This window comes from Acanthisitta chloris, unplaced genomic scaffold, assembly GCF_000695815.1.
Source record: "Acanthisitta chloris isolate BGI_N310 unplaced genomic scaffold, ASM69581v1 scaffold13569, whole genome shotgun sequence".
NCBI classification, from domain to species: Eukaryota; Metazoa; Chordata; class Aves; order Passeriformes; family Acanthisittidae; genus Acanthisitta; species Acanthisitta chloris.
This window is the reverse complement of record NW_008690967.1, coordinates 1,198-19,486: the sequence shown is the minus strand read 5'-3', so window position 1 is coordinate 19,486 and position 18,289 is coordinate 1,198. Positions and strand designations below refer to the sequence as shown.

Sequence of the window (18,289 nt, the reverse complement as noted above, 5' to 3'; positions counted from 1 at the left end):
GAGGACAGGCTGAGGGAGCTGGGGCTGTTCAGCCCGGAGAAGAGAAGGTTGCATGGAAACCTCACAGCAACTTTTCAATATCTGAAGGGGCTACAAGGCAGTCTCTTTATGAGGAACTGCAATGACAGGACAAGGGACAATGGGTTCAAATTGAAGGAGGGCAAGTTTAGGTTAGATATTAGAAAATAAGTTTTTTGCTGTGAGGGTGGTGAGACACTGGCACAGGTTGCCCAGGGAGGTAGTGGCTGCTGGATGAGGTCTTGAGCAACCTGGTCTGGTGGGAGGTGTCCCTGCCCATGGCATGGGGGGTCGGGACTAGATGATCTGTTAGGTCCATTGCAACCCCTAAAATTCTATGATTCTACAGATATGATATCTATACATTTGCCCCCTAATATGCAATCAAATAAACACATTGATCTCCTGTCTCATCTCATTCCTCTGTGTCTGGTTCATGACCAGACAGCACATGAGAATGTTGTAACTGGTTCTGGAATTACATGCACACTGACCAGCCAGGAAGGATCCCCATGATGAAAGGCCAGTTTTGTGTGGCAAACCCAGAAATCTCAAAGTTGAAGCCTCCTGTCTTTTCCTCAGTGGTGACAATGATTTCCCTCTTGATGCCAATTTTCATGAAACTTGTCAACACCTTGGAATCTTTCTACCCTACTTTGTTCACTCTATATAGTTCTTGAATGTACATTTGTAATTAAAAGTACTCAAGATTTTACTCACAAGAAAACTTAAGCTGAAATATGAATTATCTAGTAATGGTCTCAAACAGCAAGTCACTTTGCTGCTAAAGTGTATCTTTGGTAGTCTTTTTTGATGCCTGTACCTGCATCAGAAGACCTGAGAACAATAGATTTCTTCTCCAATAGCCATGCAGGAAGACCTCCCTGGGAAAAGAAAGGAAAACACTTCAGTGACCACTTTCAGGAAACGTAAGAAGAATTTAGCCTTTTATCAAAACATATACTGAGACCTGAAGACTGATTTTCTACAAGTAGGTACTAATTCCCAATGAAAAACAAATACGAAGTAAGCTTGTATTGCAAGAAGTCACTGAGGATGCATGGATTTTAATACGCTAAACCAAGACTCTTATCCAAGGATACACCAAGTACATTCGTCTACTTTAAGACAGAAATACTTGCATTAGATTTACTCTACAAATGAGCTAACTGTTACAAAAGGCTGTATACCATGTCCCATTCTGCACAGATGTAAGGTCCAGCTCTCAGGATAACCAGCAATCCAGTGTCGTTAGCAAGCTGCAGGAAATACTCTAGGTCTTTGTCACCAGAAAAATCATACTCGCCCATCCGGGTTTCGTGGTAGTTCCATGGGACATACCTAATGAGAAAGAAACGTGCATTTAATGACTACAAGAACCATGTGAAAATACATTTCATGTTAATTTAGTTCTGTGCAGTTTGTCTACATTTCAAGCAGGAACAAGCTGATTGCTGGATAGAGCAGAAAACTATATAAAACAAACCAACCTACCTAAAGAAGCCAATACCAGAGTATCATATTGTGCTTGCATTCCCTGTTCCATTTACCATTACCATCTAGGCTATCACTGCAGTACAATTTTAGTTTACTCTATAACAGCTATGCTATTTTCAAAACTATTGCTTAGAAATGCAGAATTACTTTAAGCTATATATATGTGACTAAGGATTTTTCAAGGACAGATAAACCTAAATACATTTGTTCACAGGAAAATTTGCCTTAAGGATTAAAGGAAAAAAACTGCTATCTTGTGACTTAACAAGGCTTTTGGGACTTTGCTGTATGACACACTTGTAAGCAGGCAAGCAAGAGGCTGGTTGGTATAACATTAACACAGAACAAAAATTAACAACAACACAAGAACTCATAATTTTCTGGGAAAGCAATGGGTTGTTTGGAGGAGTATCCCAAGTCTCTTTGGTAGGTCTAACTATATCCAAAGCTTTTATTGACATCTGGGAGACATAAGGCACAGGAGGCTTTGTAAATGGAGAGCAGGATTCTAAGTGCTCTTAACTAATGATCAACATGTCTGATATCAACAATTAAGAGTTACCACTTTTTAATTCTCACTTGCATAGAAAAGTAAAATAATATAAAATGAGGAAGAAGACATATGGAAGTAGTATCAATAGGAAAAGGGCCCCTAGGCTCCACGGTTTATTCCCAGGGATGTCCTGGCTGCCCTGACCCTGGTGGTGTTCAAGGCCAGGCTGGATGAGGCCTTGAGCAACCTGATCTAGTGAGGAGGTGTCCCTGCCCATGGCAGGGAGGGTTGGGACTAGACGATCTGTAAGGTCCATTCCAACCCTTAAATTCTATGATTCTATGAAAAGTTCTATGACAAAGTTCTGCCTGTGAGGAATTACCAGCCATGCTGATGCAGCAATTCATTCACTGAAAAATGCTTCTAGCAGAGCACTGCACCTGTTTGAGCTAAATAAAAATGACTTGATACTAACTTCATAATAGTCTCTCACTGCCTAAAATACTACTACAGAAAGACAGCTACTGCTTATACTCCTTTTTTTTAGCCTACCAAATGACCTATTTATAACTGGTAATTAAATTACAGACTAATACGAGAAAACCATTCTAGTTGTAATTTAACTACACCTTATCGTCTATTAGCTATGAAAGTATACTCATTGGAAAGTTTTTTGAACTTGCTCTAGAAACAAGTCTGGAGGTTTAAATATGCTTAATGTTGTCTGAGGTGAGGACATAAGGGTTTCTCCAGCTCCAACTCAAGAAGGAAGAATATAGAAAAATTATTTCAGAAACAGTTTGCATTTATGTCCCATGATTCACCACAAGGCTGGAAAAACCCAACAGATTTTAGTAGAGAAAGGTAGAAAATTAAGAAACAATTTATGTGAAATGTTTTCTTATGGAACAAATCATGATACAAATGTATTTTTAAACACTGGTCTAAAAATTGTTGACACTTTGATCCTCCATTATATTTTCTACAGCTAGCAATGGCCTCAAAGTAAATTATTTTACTTTGAAATTGTTATCATTAGTGAGTATAATTCTTACAGACCATTGTACAAACTTATAGTCAGTTGTTTATGCTGCACTGCTTTAGCTGCAAAATAATGAGTGTATAAAGGAATGCCACATCCCTTTTTCAAACCTGAAATGTGGTATTTCTTCTGTATATGAGTGATAGCATTTACTTTCCATTTACACACAATTTCTGAGCTTTATCTTACAAATTTCCTTTTCTTCAGAAGTCACAGTTCTCCCTTCCTACTTCAGAGATATCAACAGGCAGAACCCCCATACTGTAACTACCTTAATGTACAAGATCATTCTCTGTAATCAGAGCGGGTTTTTTTTTAACAGTGTAAATTAAATAACTTGTACTGCTGTCACAAATGAGCAGCATTTTATACATGCTAGTTAAACTACACATACATAAGTCTCTAGAAACAGTAAATTGTGTTTAAATTTTAAGTAACAGGTATTCTAAACAGCTATTCTAATAGTTGCTTCTATTCAAAGCAGCTCTTTGTTAGAAGGAGCTTCTACAGGTTTACAATTCTCCACTCATTAGTCAACAACTAGAACAAAACAAATTAAATGCTCAAAATTCTTTAACTTTCTGTGAGGCTGTAAAGGTAACTGTGGAATTTTCCAGGACGTTTCTCCACTGATATGTAAATTCTGTATATACTTAACCCCATCTAGTGGTTCATTGTTTTTTTCCTCCACATAAAAAAAAATCCAACCCAAAACAAGCCCCTAACTTTCAGTCCTTTCCAGATGTCTTTTGCAGCACTAGTTTCTGGCTGGCAGACACAGTACAGGAACTGAAACGAGGAGAGTTACTCTTCTGTGACCAGACAGAGGCCTCTGAGTGCTGCCTGCTGTGGAGCTCCTCACTAAGCCTCCACCATCTTCTGGGATGTTACACCAACCACAACATTAAATTTCAACCCGCTATTCAGAAGCTGTAGGCCTTGATATTTTAAGCTTTCATGTACGATCAAGCTGCCTGTCACCTGTTTTCTCATGTTCTTTTATTGCTTAAGATGCTTCCAGGTGCAGGCAATTATATACACGTACTGATTTCACCCATCCCAGCCCGGGATGAGCTGCTGACTCAGCCACGAGTTGAATGAGGCAACAAGGCATCTTTTGGAAAAAAGGCTGCAGAGAACAGGAAAGAGAGCAGGTCCAGCTGTCTTTGACCACAAGATATTTACAAGGACAATCCTCTAATAAAAGGATTCTATTTCCCTTGAAATGGCTAGTATCACTGAGAACACTCTGATAAGAACAAGGAAGGCTCCCATGTTTCAAATTATAGTACAAGCATTCCCTATCTCATGAGAAAAATCCCAAGCCACAACATCAGTCTTGAGAGGTGGCCTCAAGTCTGGGAGTCCAACTACCACAGTCTGCCAGAAAGCCTGGCAGTGCTGCTGCCCATTCCAGAACAACTTCACACAACTGGTATCTCAGCCCCTTGCTATAGTATTGCTGATCCAGGAAAGAGTAGGCAGAAAAGAAAACAAAAACACAACCAAATAATCATGCAGACCAATTCCCGTTTTTTACCAAAACTACACAAAATCACAGCAGATTTGTTTGGGGCAATATGAATATTTATTGCTTTATCTCAAATAATCAAGATCAGTAAGGCTTGATTATTGGCAAACTTCAAAGAAAAACAAAAGGGAGTTTTGGTGGGTGAGGTGCTTTTTTAGCATCGAGAGAGATTGGTTCCAAATGGAAAAATGGATGGATTTGATTGTAGAAAATGCAAGACACTGGGGCATTCTCTGCTTCTAAGGCACACTTTTAGGACTTATCTTTCACCATAGTAGGAAAAAATCCAAAGGTGAGCAATAATGGGAGAGAAAGTTAAAAAAATCTCAGTCTGCTCTACAAAAAGAAAATGAGGTTGTAATAGAACTGTTATCTGTCACTGGTGATCCAGCAATAACACCTAAGGCCACAGGTCCCACAACCACTTTCCAGCTGCACGGTACCTTCTGTGCCAAACCAGACCCAACTCAGCTCTCCCAAGACCAACAGAGATCAGCTGGCACCACCAGCTCCAGACAATCTCTGCTCCTTCCTGCACAGTGGGAGGACACTAATGCAAAACAGTAAAGCAGAGTAAGACATCTCAAAAAGTGAAAAAAAAAAAAAGAAGAAAAACCCCACCTATCCTAGTTAGTGGGAGCTTATAAGGGAAGAGGGAGAAAGCAACAGGAAAAATAAAAAAGCAAACCAGCCCTGCATCAATTTTGCCATTAAACAACAGTGATAGGGGGGAATGGGAAAGAAAATACACGTATCTCCAAAGGACAGTGATGTAGTAGAGACATGATCAGGCAATTTCAGGGGGAAAAAAAAGGGACTTTTTGAAAAACTTGGAAATTAACAGAGGGCACTGAAAACACATGGGTGCTGGGGTGAGGTGGAAAATTAATCAGAGACATAAGGGAAGTATGAATCACTATGGACCATAGGAGTCACAGAGCCACTGTCTGGACGCAGGCTAACCTTCAAGCCAGACACCAAAAGGTATCATTTTCAGGTCCACTTTATATTACTTTCATTGCAGCAAAAAATAATTACATGAGCAATTCCAGCAGCCCTGTCCTGTGCAAGTGTGTTACTTAATCCCATTGCTTTTATGTAATGTGAGCAAAGACAAAACTTGCTTGCTTTGACAGAAAACAACCAAAACCACCCCAAAAAATACTCACTAAACAGTCACTGCATCATCCCAACACGGGGAAGAGTTTTAAGACATGCAAAAAAATAGAGAGCTCAAAATTTGGAAAAATGCAACTGCTTTTCTTTCCCTGCTGTCTGTTCTTCGCATGCTAACCCTTACTCATCACATTCCCCAGTGTACAAGGCAACCCTGCAACCTGCAGGTCTAACAAAATACAGATTTCAAGGGAGGGGAAGAAGAGGTGGTGCAACACTCCCACCCTACAGCCTCTGCACTGCCAGAACTAATGCTGTCTGGCAGTCTTCAGCACAAAAGCAGGAGGTTCCAAAGAGAAGCTCTAAGTTTTGAAATGATTTAGGAAGGAAAACCAAACCTGTTTGGAAATTACAACCATTGCTTGAAAAGACTGTGATACTCTTCTACCACTTCCCTTGTCAAGGAAGCTATGGCAAAAATAAGAGTAAGCTTTTTTTTTTTTTTAAAAATCTGTGCCTCCCATGTTGTAAGAAGTACACAGTCAGGGAGGAGAGACAGGAAAGATGACTAAGGGTTTGGTACACACATAAAACTAAAAGCTGATAAAGAAGTACATCTAGATCCCAACCGTTTTTCTACATTTAAACAGTCCTGAAATAGTTTTAAATATTACTGCAGCCTTTGCCAATATTTTCAAGGCTTCAGGATGATACAACCTAAGCTGTATTAACAGGTTATTGTCTCCTCTCACCTGGTCTGCCCTTTGACCACAGAATACAATGCCCTTGGCAGAGGCACAGCACATAAAACTGTTCTGTAGCTGCCAAAGTTCACAGTCCAACAATTTATTTCATGTCACTTTTGCACCCTGGGTTGTAAAGCAATAGGTGTTGCCTATCATAAGGGAAGCAACCTGTTAGCTATTGCATGCCCAATTGCCCCAGTTCACTCTGTTGGAGGTCATCCTGGACTACCCTTTACTTCTCCGGAGCACTCTTACCTATTCCTGAAAAATAACAAGCCAAGTGACAATGGTAGCATTCCACTTAATCACTTCTCATACACTCAACAGCTACTCACGTTTGAATGGCATCAAGTCCTGCCATCCTCATCTTCACCAGGCGGTCTTTCCAGTAATACCGCGGCACCCGGGAGTAGTGAATGCTACCAGAGATGTAACGGAAAGGACTTCCATCCTTGACAAAGCAGTTGGAGTCATAATCAATCCCAAAACTCCTCTGGGGTATAGACTGTGTACAAAACAAACAAATACACAATAAACTAATTTTCTGCCTTGAAAGACATGGAGAACAGTCTATTACAATATATTTGGGTTGGCCACAGTAGAAGATACAATGGTTCTAAAATAACAGACTGTGAATGACTTTCCAGTCATGTGCTGTAGACACAGCACATCAGAGCCTAAGACACCAAGGGACTACAAAATATCTGTCAAAAACTCAGCAACGACAGGACTCACTACTAGACCAAAATATGCCACATGTGCATTCTCCATTTTTAATGAGCATACAGATCCATTTTTCTACAGTGATACATCCTGCAGTTGCTTAGACTAGTGTAAATGATGAAGAACTATTTAGGGGAGATTAGGTGAATGCCAACACTTTGCTTCAACTTAGTAAACGGTTGAAAAACAAATCCCTAATTCCAACTTGATGTGATGCTCAAGTCCAGAAGCAAAAGCCAACTAGAAGCTTTTGAGGAACATATACCACATTCTAAATGCTCCAGGACATGGTACATGCATGTTTCAAAGCCTAGTTTCTACTAAGTATAAAACTGTTTGATAAATCAGTCTGAACTCCATACATTCATGTAAGTCACAAAAAATGAGTCATTTTTGCAGAAAGTCCTAATTTCAATACTTTTCCAGTTAAGCTCACCCAAACCAGTGAATTTAAAGAATTACATAAATTGAGAGTAAGAATCTGCGCTTCCTAGCCATAAGAAAAATAACTTCTAGAGCACAGGATAACTCCTCAAGTAAGCCTATGAAATTAGCAAGATTACACTACTATCACCAACAGTAGTACTTCTTTTGCTTGTTAAAAGCAAGAAAGAACAGAAGACCTTTTTGTTAAGTGTTTGGGCCTATGTCTTTTAAGAACTTTTAACTTTTTATTTTTAAAACAAACCTTAACCTCTCACATCTTACATCTCTCGTGGATCTTTGGCATCTCTTTCACTGGTACTACTTTTGTCCTCAACACGCCACTGCAGAGTTGGCTGTCTCATACTCTATGACTTTGCATTTGCACTTTATCAGATTCAGTACTGATCACATTTTAAAAATGCCTTTAACGAAAGATCCATAGGGATTTATGAAGTACAATCACAACATCAGTTAGTTCTCCATGCCTATGAGTAAATAAGTTAGAAGTCAACCAAACAAACCTCATGATTCATTGGACTTTATGCAAGTCCAAATGTAACACACCTTCCAACAGAGTAAATTAAAAGCTGTTGGCTTGTAATGGACTCGACTCAGTGATCTTTCAGGTCTTTTGCAACCTGGTTGATTCTATGAATGAGCACTGGCCTTTGTTCTTGAAACCACGGGCCTTGGTCTGTCCCATATTGAGAACAGGGCTTAGCAATCAGGAAATTGATTAAGTGAAAAAAAAGAAATTAAATTAGAAAGGCAAGAGAGATGTAGACCATCCTACTACTCTGTGTGATCCCCACTACACGGGAGCCATCTCTTTTGCAACCTGGTTGATTCTATGAATGAGCACTGGCCTTTGTTCTTGAAACCACGGGCCTTGGTCTGTCCCATATTGAGAACAGGGCTTAGCAATCAGGAAATTGATTAAGTGAAAAAAAAGAAATTAAATTAGAAAGGCAAGAGAGATGTAGACCATCCTACTACTCTGTGTGATCCCCACTACACGGGAGCCATCCACCATCAGAGGAAAACTGCCCAAAAGTTAAGCAGGGACAAACAGACTACACAGTTTTGAAGAACCTTCCCATGAAACCACTTCTTCCTCTTGACTGGTGAACAATTTTGTTGGTGAACAATTATTTGTGAAGAGTAAAGAGAAAGGAATGGAAAAAGCAAAACACATCAGGCACACATGACCACAAAGCTCCCAGCACCAAGACGCCTGGCCATCAACTGGACACAACTGCCAGACAAGAGCATACTCTCAGTGCAACAAACCAGCAAAAACAAGCCAGTGCAATGGGTCACAGGTGAAAAGAAGAGTACAAACTAGCAGATAGACAAAGAGATAGAAGACAAAGCAAATAGCAGACACACGGAATCATAGAATCAAGTGGGTTGGAAGAGACCTCAAAAATCATCGAGTGCAACCCTACCATCATTACTAGACCATGGCACTAAGTGCCACACCCACTCTCATCTTGAAAACCTCCAGGGATGGTGAATCCACCACCTCCCTTGGCAGCCCATTCCAATGCCTGACTACTCTCTCTGGAAAAAATCTCTCCCTAATATCCAACCTAAACCTCCCCTGGCAGAGCTTGAGTCTGTGCCCTCTTGTCCTACTGCTGATTGCCTGCGAGAAGAAACCAACCCCCACCTGACTACAACCTCCTTTCAGGGAGTTGTAGAGGGTGATAAGGTCTCTCCTGAGCCTCCTCTTCTCCAGGCTAAACGACCCCAACTCCCTCAGTCTCTCCTTGTGCTCAAGTCCCTTCACCAGCCTCATTGCCCTTCTCTGGACCTGCTCCAGCACCTCAATATCCTTCCTGAACTGAGGGGCCCAGAACTGCACACAGTACTCAAGGTGTGGCCTCAGCAGCACCAAGTACAGGGGCAGAATCACCTCCCCGGTCCTGCTGACTACACTGTTCCTGATCCAGGCCAGGATGTGATTGGCCTTCTTGGCCACCTGAGCACACTGCTGGCTCATGGAGGACGAATTGCTAAGCAAACATGCCTATCCCTAGACTGTCATTAAATGGAGCAACTGAACGAGATAACACTCTACAAACTCCAAGCAGGAAGATTACAGTGTGTTGCAACCGTGCTAAAGGCATTTTTAACAGAAAACTTATGAAGAAGTCACGGAAAATGTCTTAAATGCACACAGCAACCCAAAACACTGCCAACAGTGAACAACTGAAATTGCGTGGTGGATGTATAACAACAGATATGAGAAGATACAGCCCTGAGCTGGCAAGGAAAGAACAAATGCAGGGGACTGCCAAGTGTTGCACAGCAGAAGCTTTTAAGCTCCGATTCCACGAACATGGAGCTGTTCTTAAGTTTACTTAACAGAGAGTTCCATGAAAGTTGAAATAAATCTTGACTCAACAAAGGTAAGGCCATGCAAGGCTTATACAAAATCAAGACTTTACAAAGCTCAGAAATACAAACCAACTGCTCTGGAACAAATGTAACTCAAAGGTTGGGGTTCTCCACAGAAAATGATGATGCTGTAATAACTCCAGGCTGTTCGACCTCAAGTAAACTATTGCTGCAGAGGATACACAGGTATGTACCAGCTGCTTACTTTCTGTTCAATTCTAGTATATCTGACCTTTTGCTGCCCTTTCATTTATAACCTGTATCTTGATTCCTGGGCATACTGCACTGGGATGGAATTGTACCATACATACCCCTCAAGGACACCATTCACCCTTACAAACACCAAGCAGATGGTTCACATTTTTCAAATATTTTTTACTCTAGGGCACTTTGACAAGTCACAGCATCAATGTGGAGCTGAGTGCTTCAAAGTGATCCTGACTAAATGAAACTCAGAACCCAAGTGCAGCAACACAGTTCTGCAATGATATAAAAGAGGAGAAAAAATAGGGATAAACGCACACAACACATTAAAAGGCCATTATCCCCGGAAATAAGAACAGTCAAAATAAACTGCTGTGGTTTCCCTCTCTGAGAGGATTTTAGTCCCCTCATTTAGAGCAATCACATCAAGAGGCCCCCAGAAAAGACACTTATTTCATTTAAGGCAGATAACTTGAGATGATGAACACTGAAAAAACTGCTTACACACCCTCAGGGACAGACATCTCTGGCAGGGAACCAAGGCTATCTTAAAACAATAAAAGGAAAGTATTAATTATGAAGGCAGTCATCATTGAACTAGCTACCATTTAGAACTCATGCTTTTAAAGCTGTGACCACAGCTGTAAATCACCTTCCCAACACATATGCTTCCTGACACAGTGTTACTATGCGGGTGAGAAGAGGGAGGAAGCTTCCAGGAGTACTTGCTTTGACTCACCTCATTCATTGTAAACAAACTTTGCTTCGCGATCCATTACTCAACATTATTTTATTGTCAGTGTGTGACACATTGCTTGCAGACCAGGGCTTGCAAAGAAAACAAGGGAGTTCTTGTGAATGTATGTCTGGCTCTGTCAATACTGTATATTCAGAGTTGTGAATATGCAGGGAATTCATTCCTGATTTATCTCCCTAGAAGATGGGGTAGTGGGTCTGCTTATTTGGTAAGCAGATTGAACAGACACACACTAACAGCACACTGTATGGGATGCTGCTTGATTCACAGCACATCAATGCCCAGCTGAAAATTCAGACCCTCGGAGACAGTGTTGCATTTTACATGCTCAGAGCAAACTCACATGAAACAGGGAAGAACTGACAAATTTGTCTTCTCTTAAACCAAGTAAGAATTTAGCTTTGCAACCTTAACGCTATTTCAGCATTTTATAATGTGCATGTCTCTCGACATAGGAAAAAAATCTGTATCTTCAACACACAAAACTATTTGAGAGTGGTTGAAACTTCTCATTCTCCCAATTTACAAAAGAGGGTTTGTTCTTTTTCTTATTTGGAAAGCAAACACATGTGGATACAAATCCTCAATGAACCCCTCCACCTGTGAAGATTTCTATTGTCTCTTATGGTGACCAAACACAGAAACTCCTTTCTCTATCCCAAAGCTTAAGTATCAAAACTGAGACCCACAAACCACTCATTTTCTTCTGCTCCTTCCAAAAACTTCTCTTAGTAACCTTCCTCTGCCCTTGTTGCAGTCCTTTCCTCTGCATCACATCCCCATCTCTTCAGCCTGCACTTTTTTTCTCCTAGTAGGCTTTAGGCAAATTTAAGAGTGGCCTTAGCTTTCTACTTTCCACCACACCTCACTGAGCAGTGTAAGATTTTCCAAAACTAGTCAGGTTTATTGTCAGTAGCTTTTTGTTGGTAAATAGAATTATTGTGTTTAAACTATTCAGCATGAACTGCTACAATGACTATTGGTACAAAATAAAAGGTCATTAGAGGCATCTTTCTTGATATAAGAATAAAGTTTTATTAAATCCCAACATTTAAAGCATTTGTTATACCACAGTTTACATATTTTTAGATCCATTCTATAGCAATTATACAATATAATAAATATAACTTTCACAAAGTGATGATACTGTTCTATTCTGCTATTAATTCTGACAGTAATTAACTTGCCCCGCCCACAATGAACTGGCCTTTTATAGGAAGAAATATATATGTTCATTTAGTTAAATTCTCCAGATTGAATACATTCCACACATATACCCCCAAAAAATTACAAAAAAACAATTTAAAAAAAATTACAAAATAAGCAGCACAGCAATATTTTTTTCATCTGAAATACTGAACACAGGTCTACATAGTGCACATTTAAGTCAAATTGGAAGAAGTACATAAAGAACCTTGAAGGACAGTTCAAGATTGCTGCATTGAGGAGATTGCAGAAATGGTTAATTCCTTTAATCAAAAAGAAAGTTCATCTAGGATACTCTCCATTCATACTTAAAAAGCAAAACAAGAATAGGCATTGAAATGTTTTGGCACAGAAAAAAACAAGCCATTTTAAGTAATGAACAGTCATCAAGCAAACAAGCTCTCCGAGGGAGCGACTTATAGGAAAAAAAAGAACTAAATTGCACTGGGAGAACTCAATAAATTTATGAAATGATAATATGACCATTCCTAAAGGGACGCATATCTGCTTCTGAAAGGTCACATACTGATCTTCCAAGAGGGGCACATACAAAGTAATGAAGAAGTCCTCTATGCACCCCTGGGACTAAGGGACTCCTTCAGCTAGGTTTTTGCACACATTTGGACAGAATGAAGACAGAAATAAAAAGGGCAGGAAAAGAAAAAGAAAAAAAGAGAATACTAGCAACTCACTGAGAAATTGACACCTTCTAAAATCAGTCCCTGAAATGCTTTCTGTTAAGGAAACTCGCTTAACAATTAGTCTTAACATGGTAATAACACTCAGTGCAACAAGTGAAATGTTATCCTGGACCACTGGCCTAGAGAGAATCCTCTGCACTACTAAAACCAGAACACAGCTTTTAACTGAAGGCGTGTTGACAAGTAAACAGAGGGTTACAGGCTATCCAAATTCTCTCTACATAAGACCATTTGACACTATGCCACCCACCGCAAGGAACCTCGGAAGGACCCCACACGGGCACTGGGCAGCACTGAATACACATAGAAACTTTGGGATACTTCAGCTGATATTATTGCACAAGCCTAAAAAGAAATGTTTACGAAATTATAGGTGGTGGTAAACAGAAATTGTCTAGTGTGGCAAGTAGAGAGCCTGGCTGGGCAGGTGTCCGGCTTTCAGACTAAAAGAGGACTGACTTCTCCAGCAATTCCACTAACCTTCATGACACATTGACAGTATTTCTCAACATTCCTTAGTCAAAATGCAAGATGCTTGGGCAAAGGAACAGGATACAAAAACAGCCTAGCATTAGGCCTTTCCCTGACTGGAGAGGGCTGAAGAGAGGGGATGAAGTGAAACTTCAAAAGTTGACTTACAGAAAAACTCAACTTTACAAACCCTATGGTATTTTTCAAATACAGCCCCACACACCTCCTTCAACATCAGAACAGAAGTTGAAGAACAAAACAGAAGTATGTATAGTTGTCTGGCTTGGGATCACACAGGAAGGCAGGAAAAGACTGCACACCACAGTTCTGGTCTTCCCATCCTCAGTCTCCCATGTAAGAACTGCTTTCTTTTGCTCTATGCTACATGGGTCTGGCTGAGAGGAACCCAGGTACTTGTGGGCAGGAAGGCAAACCCTGTGGCTTCAGCTGCAGATCTCAGAGACAAGATTCCCAGGCTCATAGAGTTTGAGGCATTTCATAAAGCGACACTGAGGTAGAAGGGGAGGAGAGAGGAAGAAGCACAGAAGTAAACTGTTTCATCAGCCTGGACAAAATAAGCACATTAATTTACATCCTGGCTTTCTTACATTAATGCAAAGATACTGAAACAAGAATGTTTGCATTAATATTTTCTAATAGCTCACATTTCCCAGAATCATGTTAATTTATGCTAAGCCCTTCTACGAAAGACAGAAAGAAACTCTCCAATCCCTCATTATCCTGCAGCAGTTACTCAGCTATGTGCCTATCAGACAACCAGGAGACCGATACACAAATACCCTTAAGGAAAGACACCTGCTGCAGAGGTCTCCTTAAAAAAGGACACCATTTACTTGAAATTTTAAAGCCTTAAAGAAATTTGCATTGTTTTCAAACAGCATCTCCTTACTCTTGCAAGAGAAAAATGACAGAAGAGATATTAAACATAAACAAAACCATACAGAATGAAAAGACACTGAGTATTTCAGCTTTGGATTTTGTGCTTTACATCAGGAGGTACTGTATGTTCAGACAGCAACAGAAGTTAATTGAGTTTTCTTTCCTGTTAGCTTTCATTAGAGCTATTTTCAGTGATTACTAGATGCCCAGCTATTCTGGGGAAAATGCCTGTGAAAGACAGCTACTTTCACCTTTTGATGTCAGTCTCATCTACTTTTTAAGTGGAAAAACACTGAATTTCAGAACTGATGCCAGGCAACATACTGTATCTGTAAGCAGCACAGACTGGAAGCCCTAGTGCATGCTGCAGACAGTTACCAGGATAAGGATATCCAGCCTCAATTAAAAAAACAAACAACCTAAACTATTCCCCTCCCGTAACATTTCTAGCATAAGGCTTCTATTGTTTACATACTCACTGGGCACTCTGTAGTCCTTTCTGCAAAGCATGCACAACTGATTTCACTGCATGAGATCAGAACTTCACTTGCCTGAGATGTGCTTAGGCAGCTGCCTGATGGATAGCAAACTGTGGAACATGAAGTAGCTGCAGGACACAGGTATTTATTTAGGGAAAGTTTAGGTTGGATGTGAGAAAAAAGTTTTTTACTATAAGGGTGGTGAGACATTGGGACAGGTTAGGGACGTAGTGACTGCCCCGCCCCTTGCAGTTTTCAAGGCCAGGCTGGATGAAGCCTTGAGCAACCTGATCTACTGTCCCTGCCCATGGCAGGGGGGTTGGGACTAGATGATCTGTAAAGTCCATTCCAACCCCTAAATTCTATGATTACTAAACATGCACAGGACACAGCTTATCTCCATGACATCAATGTTATCTTTAAATGCAAAATCTCAATAATAATGAACCCATAGAACTAATTTCTTCAGGATTTTAACATGCCCCAAATTTGCTTCATAGGCCCAAGATAGAGTTAGTGTTTTCTGCTCAAACTTAACAGAACCTGCTGAAGTTCAGCCCAAAACATCTTCTCTGGCTTCCCTGAAAAAGGATTTGCTTTCACAGCTGAGGAGCCAATATACTGACCAAAAAAGAATGGCAGAAGTCTGTCAAATGGAAAACTCTTCAAGGAGAACGTAGAATTATCTCTGTTATTTCAGCTCTGCTGCCCAGCCTCATGGGTATTCCAAAGTACATTGTCCCAGGGCTGACGTAGACAAAGGTGTTCTGCCCAACTTTGTACAAGCCAACAAAGAATGGATTCAGAAGATAGGCTCCAGCATTTAGTGGGAACATTTGCCCTCCATGAGTATGGCCAGAGAGAACTAAATTTATGTCTGGTCTCTCCTGAAGGGCCCATTTTGCAGCAATCGGCTGATGAGCTAACAGCACTATTGCATGCTCACTGCTACAACCTCTGAGAGCTTTTTTCAAATCCATGCCATGTCCTGAGTAGCACAGCACATCTGCTTCAATATCATCCACTCCAGCCAGGCAGAACCAGTCATCAGTGCTCTTTGGTGAAACAATCTTCACATTCTCATTATGCAGTGGCTGAATGTTAAATGATTTTAACAGCTCAAACCAGTTGCTAACATCTGATGTATAGTACTCATGGTTTCCTGTGACAAAGTACGTCCCCAAAGGGGAATCAAGTTCTCCAAGAGGCTCAACAGCAGGTCGTATGATCTCTGCCTCAGCGTCAGTCAGGTCCCCAACAATCACAGTGATATCTGGTTTTAAAGCCTTAACCATTCTCACTATCATGGCAAGCTTGGTCTTCCCAACCGTAGGCCCCAGGTGGATATCTGAAAGCAACACCACTTTCAGGTTATTCATTGTTGAGGGCAGCTTGTGAACTGGAATCTCCACTGAATTCACAGTAGGAGGCTGGGAAGCATTTAACAGCCCAACAACAGTCAGCACAGCAGTCAGCATGACTGCCAAAACTGGTTTCATCGCTGTTCTGTTCTTGTTGCCAGTGCCTGCCTTAGCGCCCCTCCCAGCGAAGAACCTGTAAGCCTGCTCTACAGAGCCCAGAGTGAAGAGGAAGAAGATAAGAATGATATAGGCCCCCAGGCAAGTGTAGGCAGCTAAAGAAAAGAAATAGGGCTCTTCTGCAACAAGAAACAGCAACGTAAAGAAGCTTGAATGTGCCAGAGCTAGAAACACGAACACAGCTATTTTCCATGGCATGAAACAGAAGGAGCTGGCAGCTGAAGACCTGGTGAACGTGGTGACTGTGCTTCTCCAAACATGAAGAGATCCTATCAACATGAGTGCGTTAGAAAACAGTGCCATCTGCAGCCTTAGAAGCCAGCGCCGTGTCCTGAGATCAAGTTTTTCTGCCAGATAACTCCGCGATAGCATCATGGAGAAGAAAACCACTCCTGCAGCCACTGCAGCCTTTGCTTCAAGGGGCAGTTGCTTGAAGGAGATCATCTTTGCTTCCTGACTGCTCCCTTCTGTTCTGCAGTGGTCTCCAGTAGGCAATAATGTGGTTATGAACGGATGCCTTGGGTCAACAAAGCCTGCAACCAGGAACCAGTATCAGCCGTTTTAAAACATTACATACATTCCCTTTTTCCCAGACTGCAATAAAGGACTGTAACTCTACGCACTGCCCGAGATTCTGGGTCACACAAAAGCATTCTCATAAAGACAGCGAGGAGATGTCCTGATGCAGAATAAAGCAGACAACAGAAAAGACTGGATTCTGCCAGTCCCCTTCCAAGTTCCCTGCCTGCCTCCCTCAAGGGTTCCTCCCCACCTCTCTTTTTTTTTTCACATGCTGTTTTCTCACTAAGGCTCCCTTACAGCAGATGGCAATAGATCATAACAGGGATGCAATGAGTCCTGGAAACAAAATTATAGTCCTTACATGTCCTAGGACTAAGTTGCTTCTGACATTAACACAGGTTTTCTGTTCTTATTCCCAAGCAGCTGGCTTCATCGGGAAAGCAGGCACCACCCTACATCTTTCTTACTGAATGCAAGAGGTTCTACTAACACATGCTACAGCAGCAGTGAAATCCCCACTGGAGCAGCTACCAGAAGCAACTGTGGTCCCAGAAACAGGAGATGATGCCACAGGAGATATCCCAGACTGCAGTTGTGAATCACACTTCTCCAAAGCCCTCAAAAATCAGTAGGGCCAGTGAAACTCACATCGTGTTTTGCTACTTGCTTCCTGCTTACTTCCACTACATGTACGTACAGTTTCCAAGACTCAACACCCATTTCAGCACATCCTGGTCTAACAGGATGCAACTAAGTTGGAAAGGGATTAAAACATCACACACTCTGCCCCTTTAGAAGTAAAGGGAGCACAAAGTCTAATGCATGTCTGCTCCCAGACTGAAAATAAACAAGCAAGCAGCAGTTACACATGAATTGTATCAGAACTCCCTGGTTTGTTCTGTATTTTGTCCAGTCATAGTGTTGCTACTAGTGGTCAGATTGCACATTTCTATTTAAAACAAACCAGCTCTTTTATTTTAACCGTAGATGAATAAAGCTTGGATGGTCTTTCATAACATACAACAGAGATCATGTTTGCCATCACAAACTACCTTATTTAAAGTCACACAGCAGCATGTGTTTATTTTCAAAACACTTCCTGTCTCTCAATCCACACTTAGCTAGACAAAAAGTAAGCAATCGTTACAGCCAAAAATATACTTTGCCAAGCTAATTTAAGCCACCATTAGCACCTTTGTGATGATAGAACCCTGTTCTAGACCAAGTTTTACAAAGACCCCTTCTCTCATTGCTTGGTCAGGGAACTGTGAGCTGATAGAGAAATCCTGCCAGCCTCAGGTCCTCGAGCCATGTCAGCTGTTAGAAAACTGTTCTCAAAAAACAGTGCTATTTTACACACATGCCCCTACAAAAAACAAACGCAGACAGGGAGATAAGAGCACAAGAAATGCTCTACTGGTTCAAGTCCACAGGTCCTCTAGACACCAGGCAATATTCTGTCTGGACAACAGCAGTAAGGAAATGCTGTATAAAGAAAACATGACCCTGGCCACTG

General features: G+C 41.1%; 2 protein-coding genes across 2 annotated transcripts in view; both read right to left on the bottom strand.

Annotated features, from left to right (window-relative positions):
• The window catches only part of GLB1 (galactosidase, beta 1), a 36,033-nt gene extending 25,086 nt beyond the window's left edge, over positions 1-10,947 (bottom strand). The window contains exons 1-4 of the mRNA XM_009082049.1: positions 10,939-10,947; positions 6,779-6,948; positions 1,209-1,359; positions 842-902 (exon numbers count right to left, since the gene is read on the bottom strand). Of these exons, the coding sequence (XP_009080297.1) occupies positions 842-902; positions 1,209-1,359; positions 6,779-6,948; positions 10,939-10,947 (391 nt within the window). The remainder of the gene's footprint in view (positions 1-841; positions 903-1,208; positions 1,360-6,778; positions 6,949-10,938) is intronic.
• Positions 10,948-15,378: 4,431 nt separating this feature from the next.
• TMPPE (transmembrane protein with metallophosphoesterase domain) lies at positions 15,379-16,776 on the bottom strand. The gene has a single exon (XM_009082046.1). It carries the CDS (start codon positions 16,693-16,695, stop codon positions 15,379-15,381), a length of 1,317 nt encoding a protein of 438 aa, XP_009080294.1. The 5' UTR covers positions 16,696-16,776.
• Positions 16,777-18,289: the final 1,513 nt, after the last annotated feature.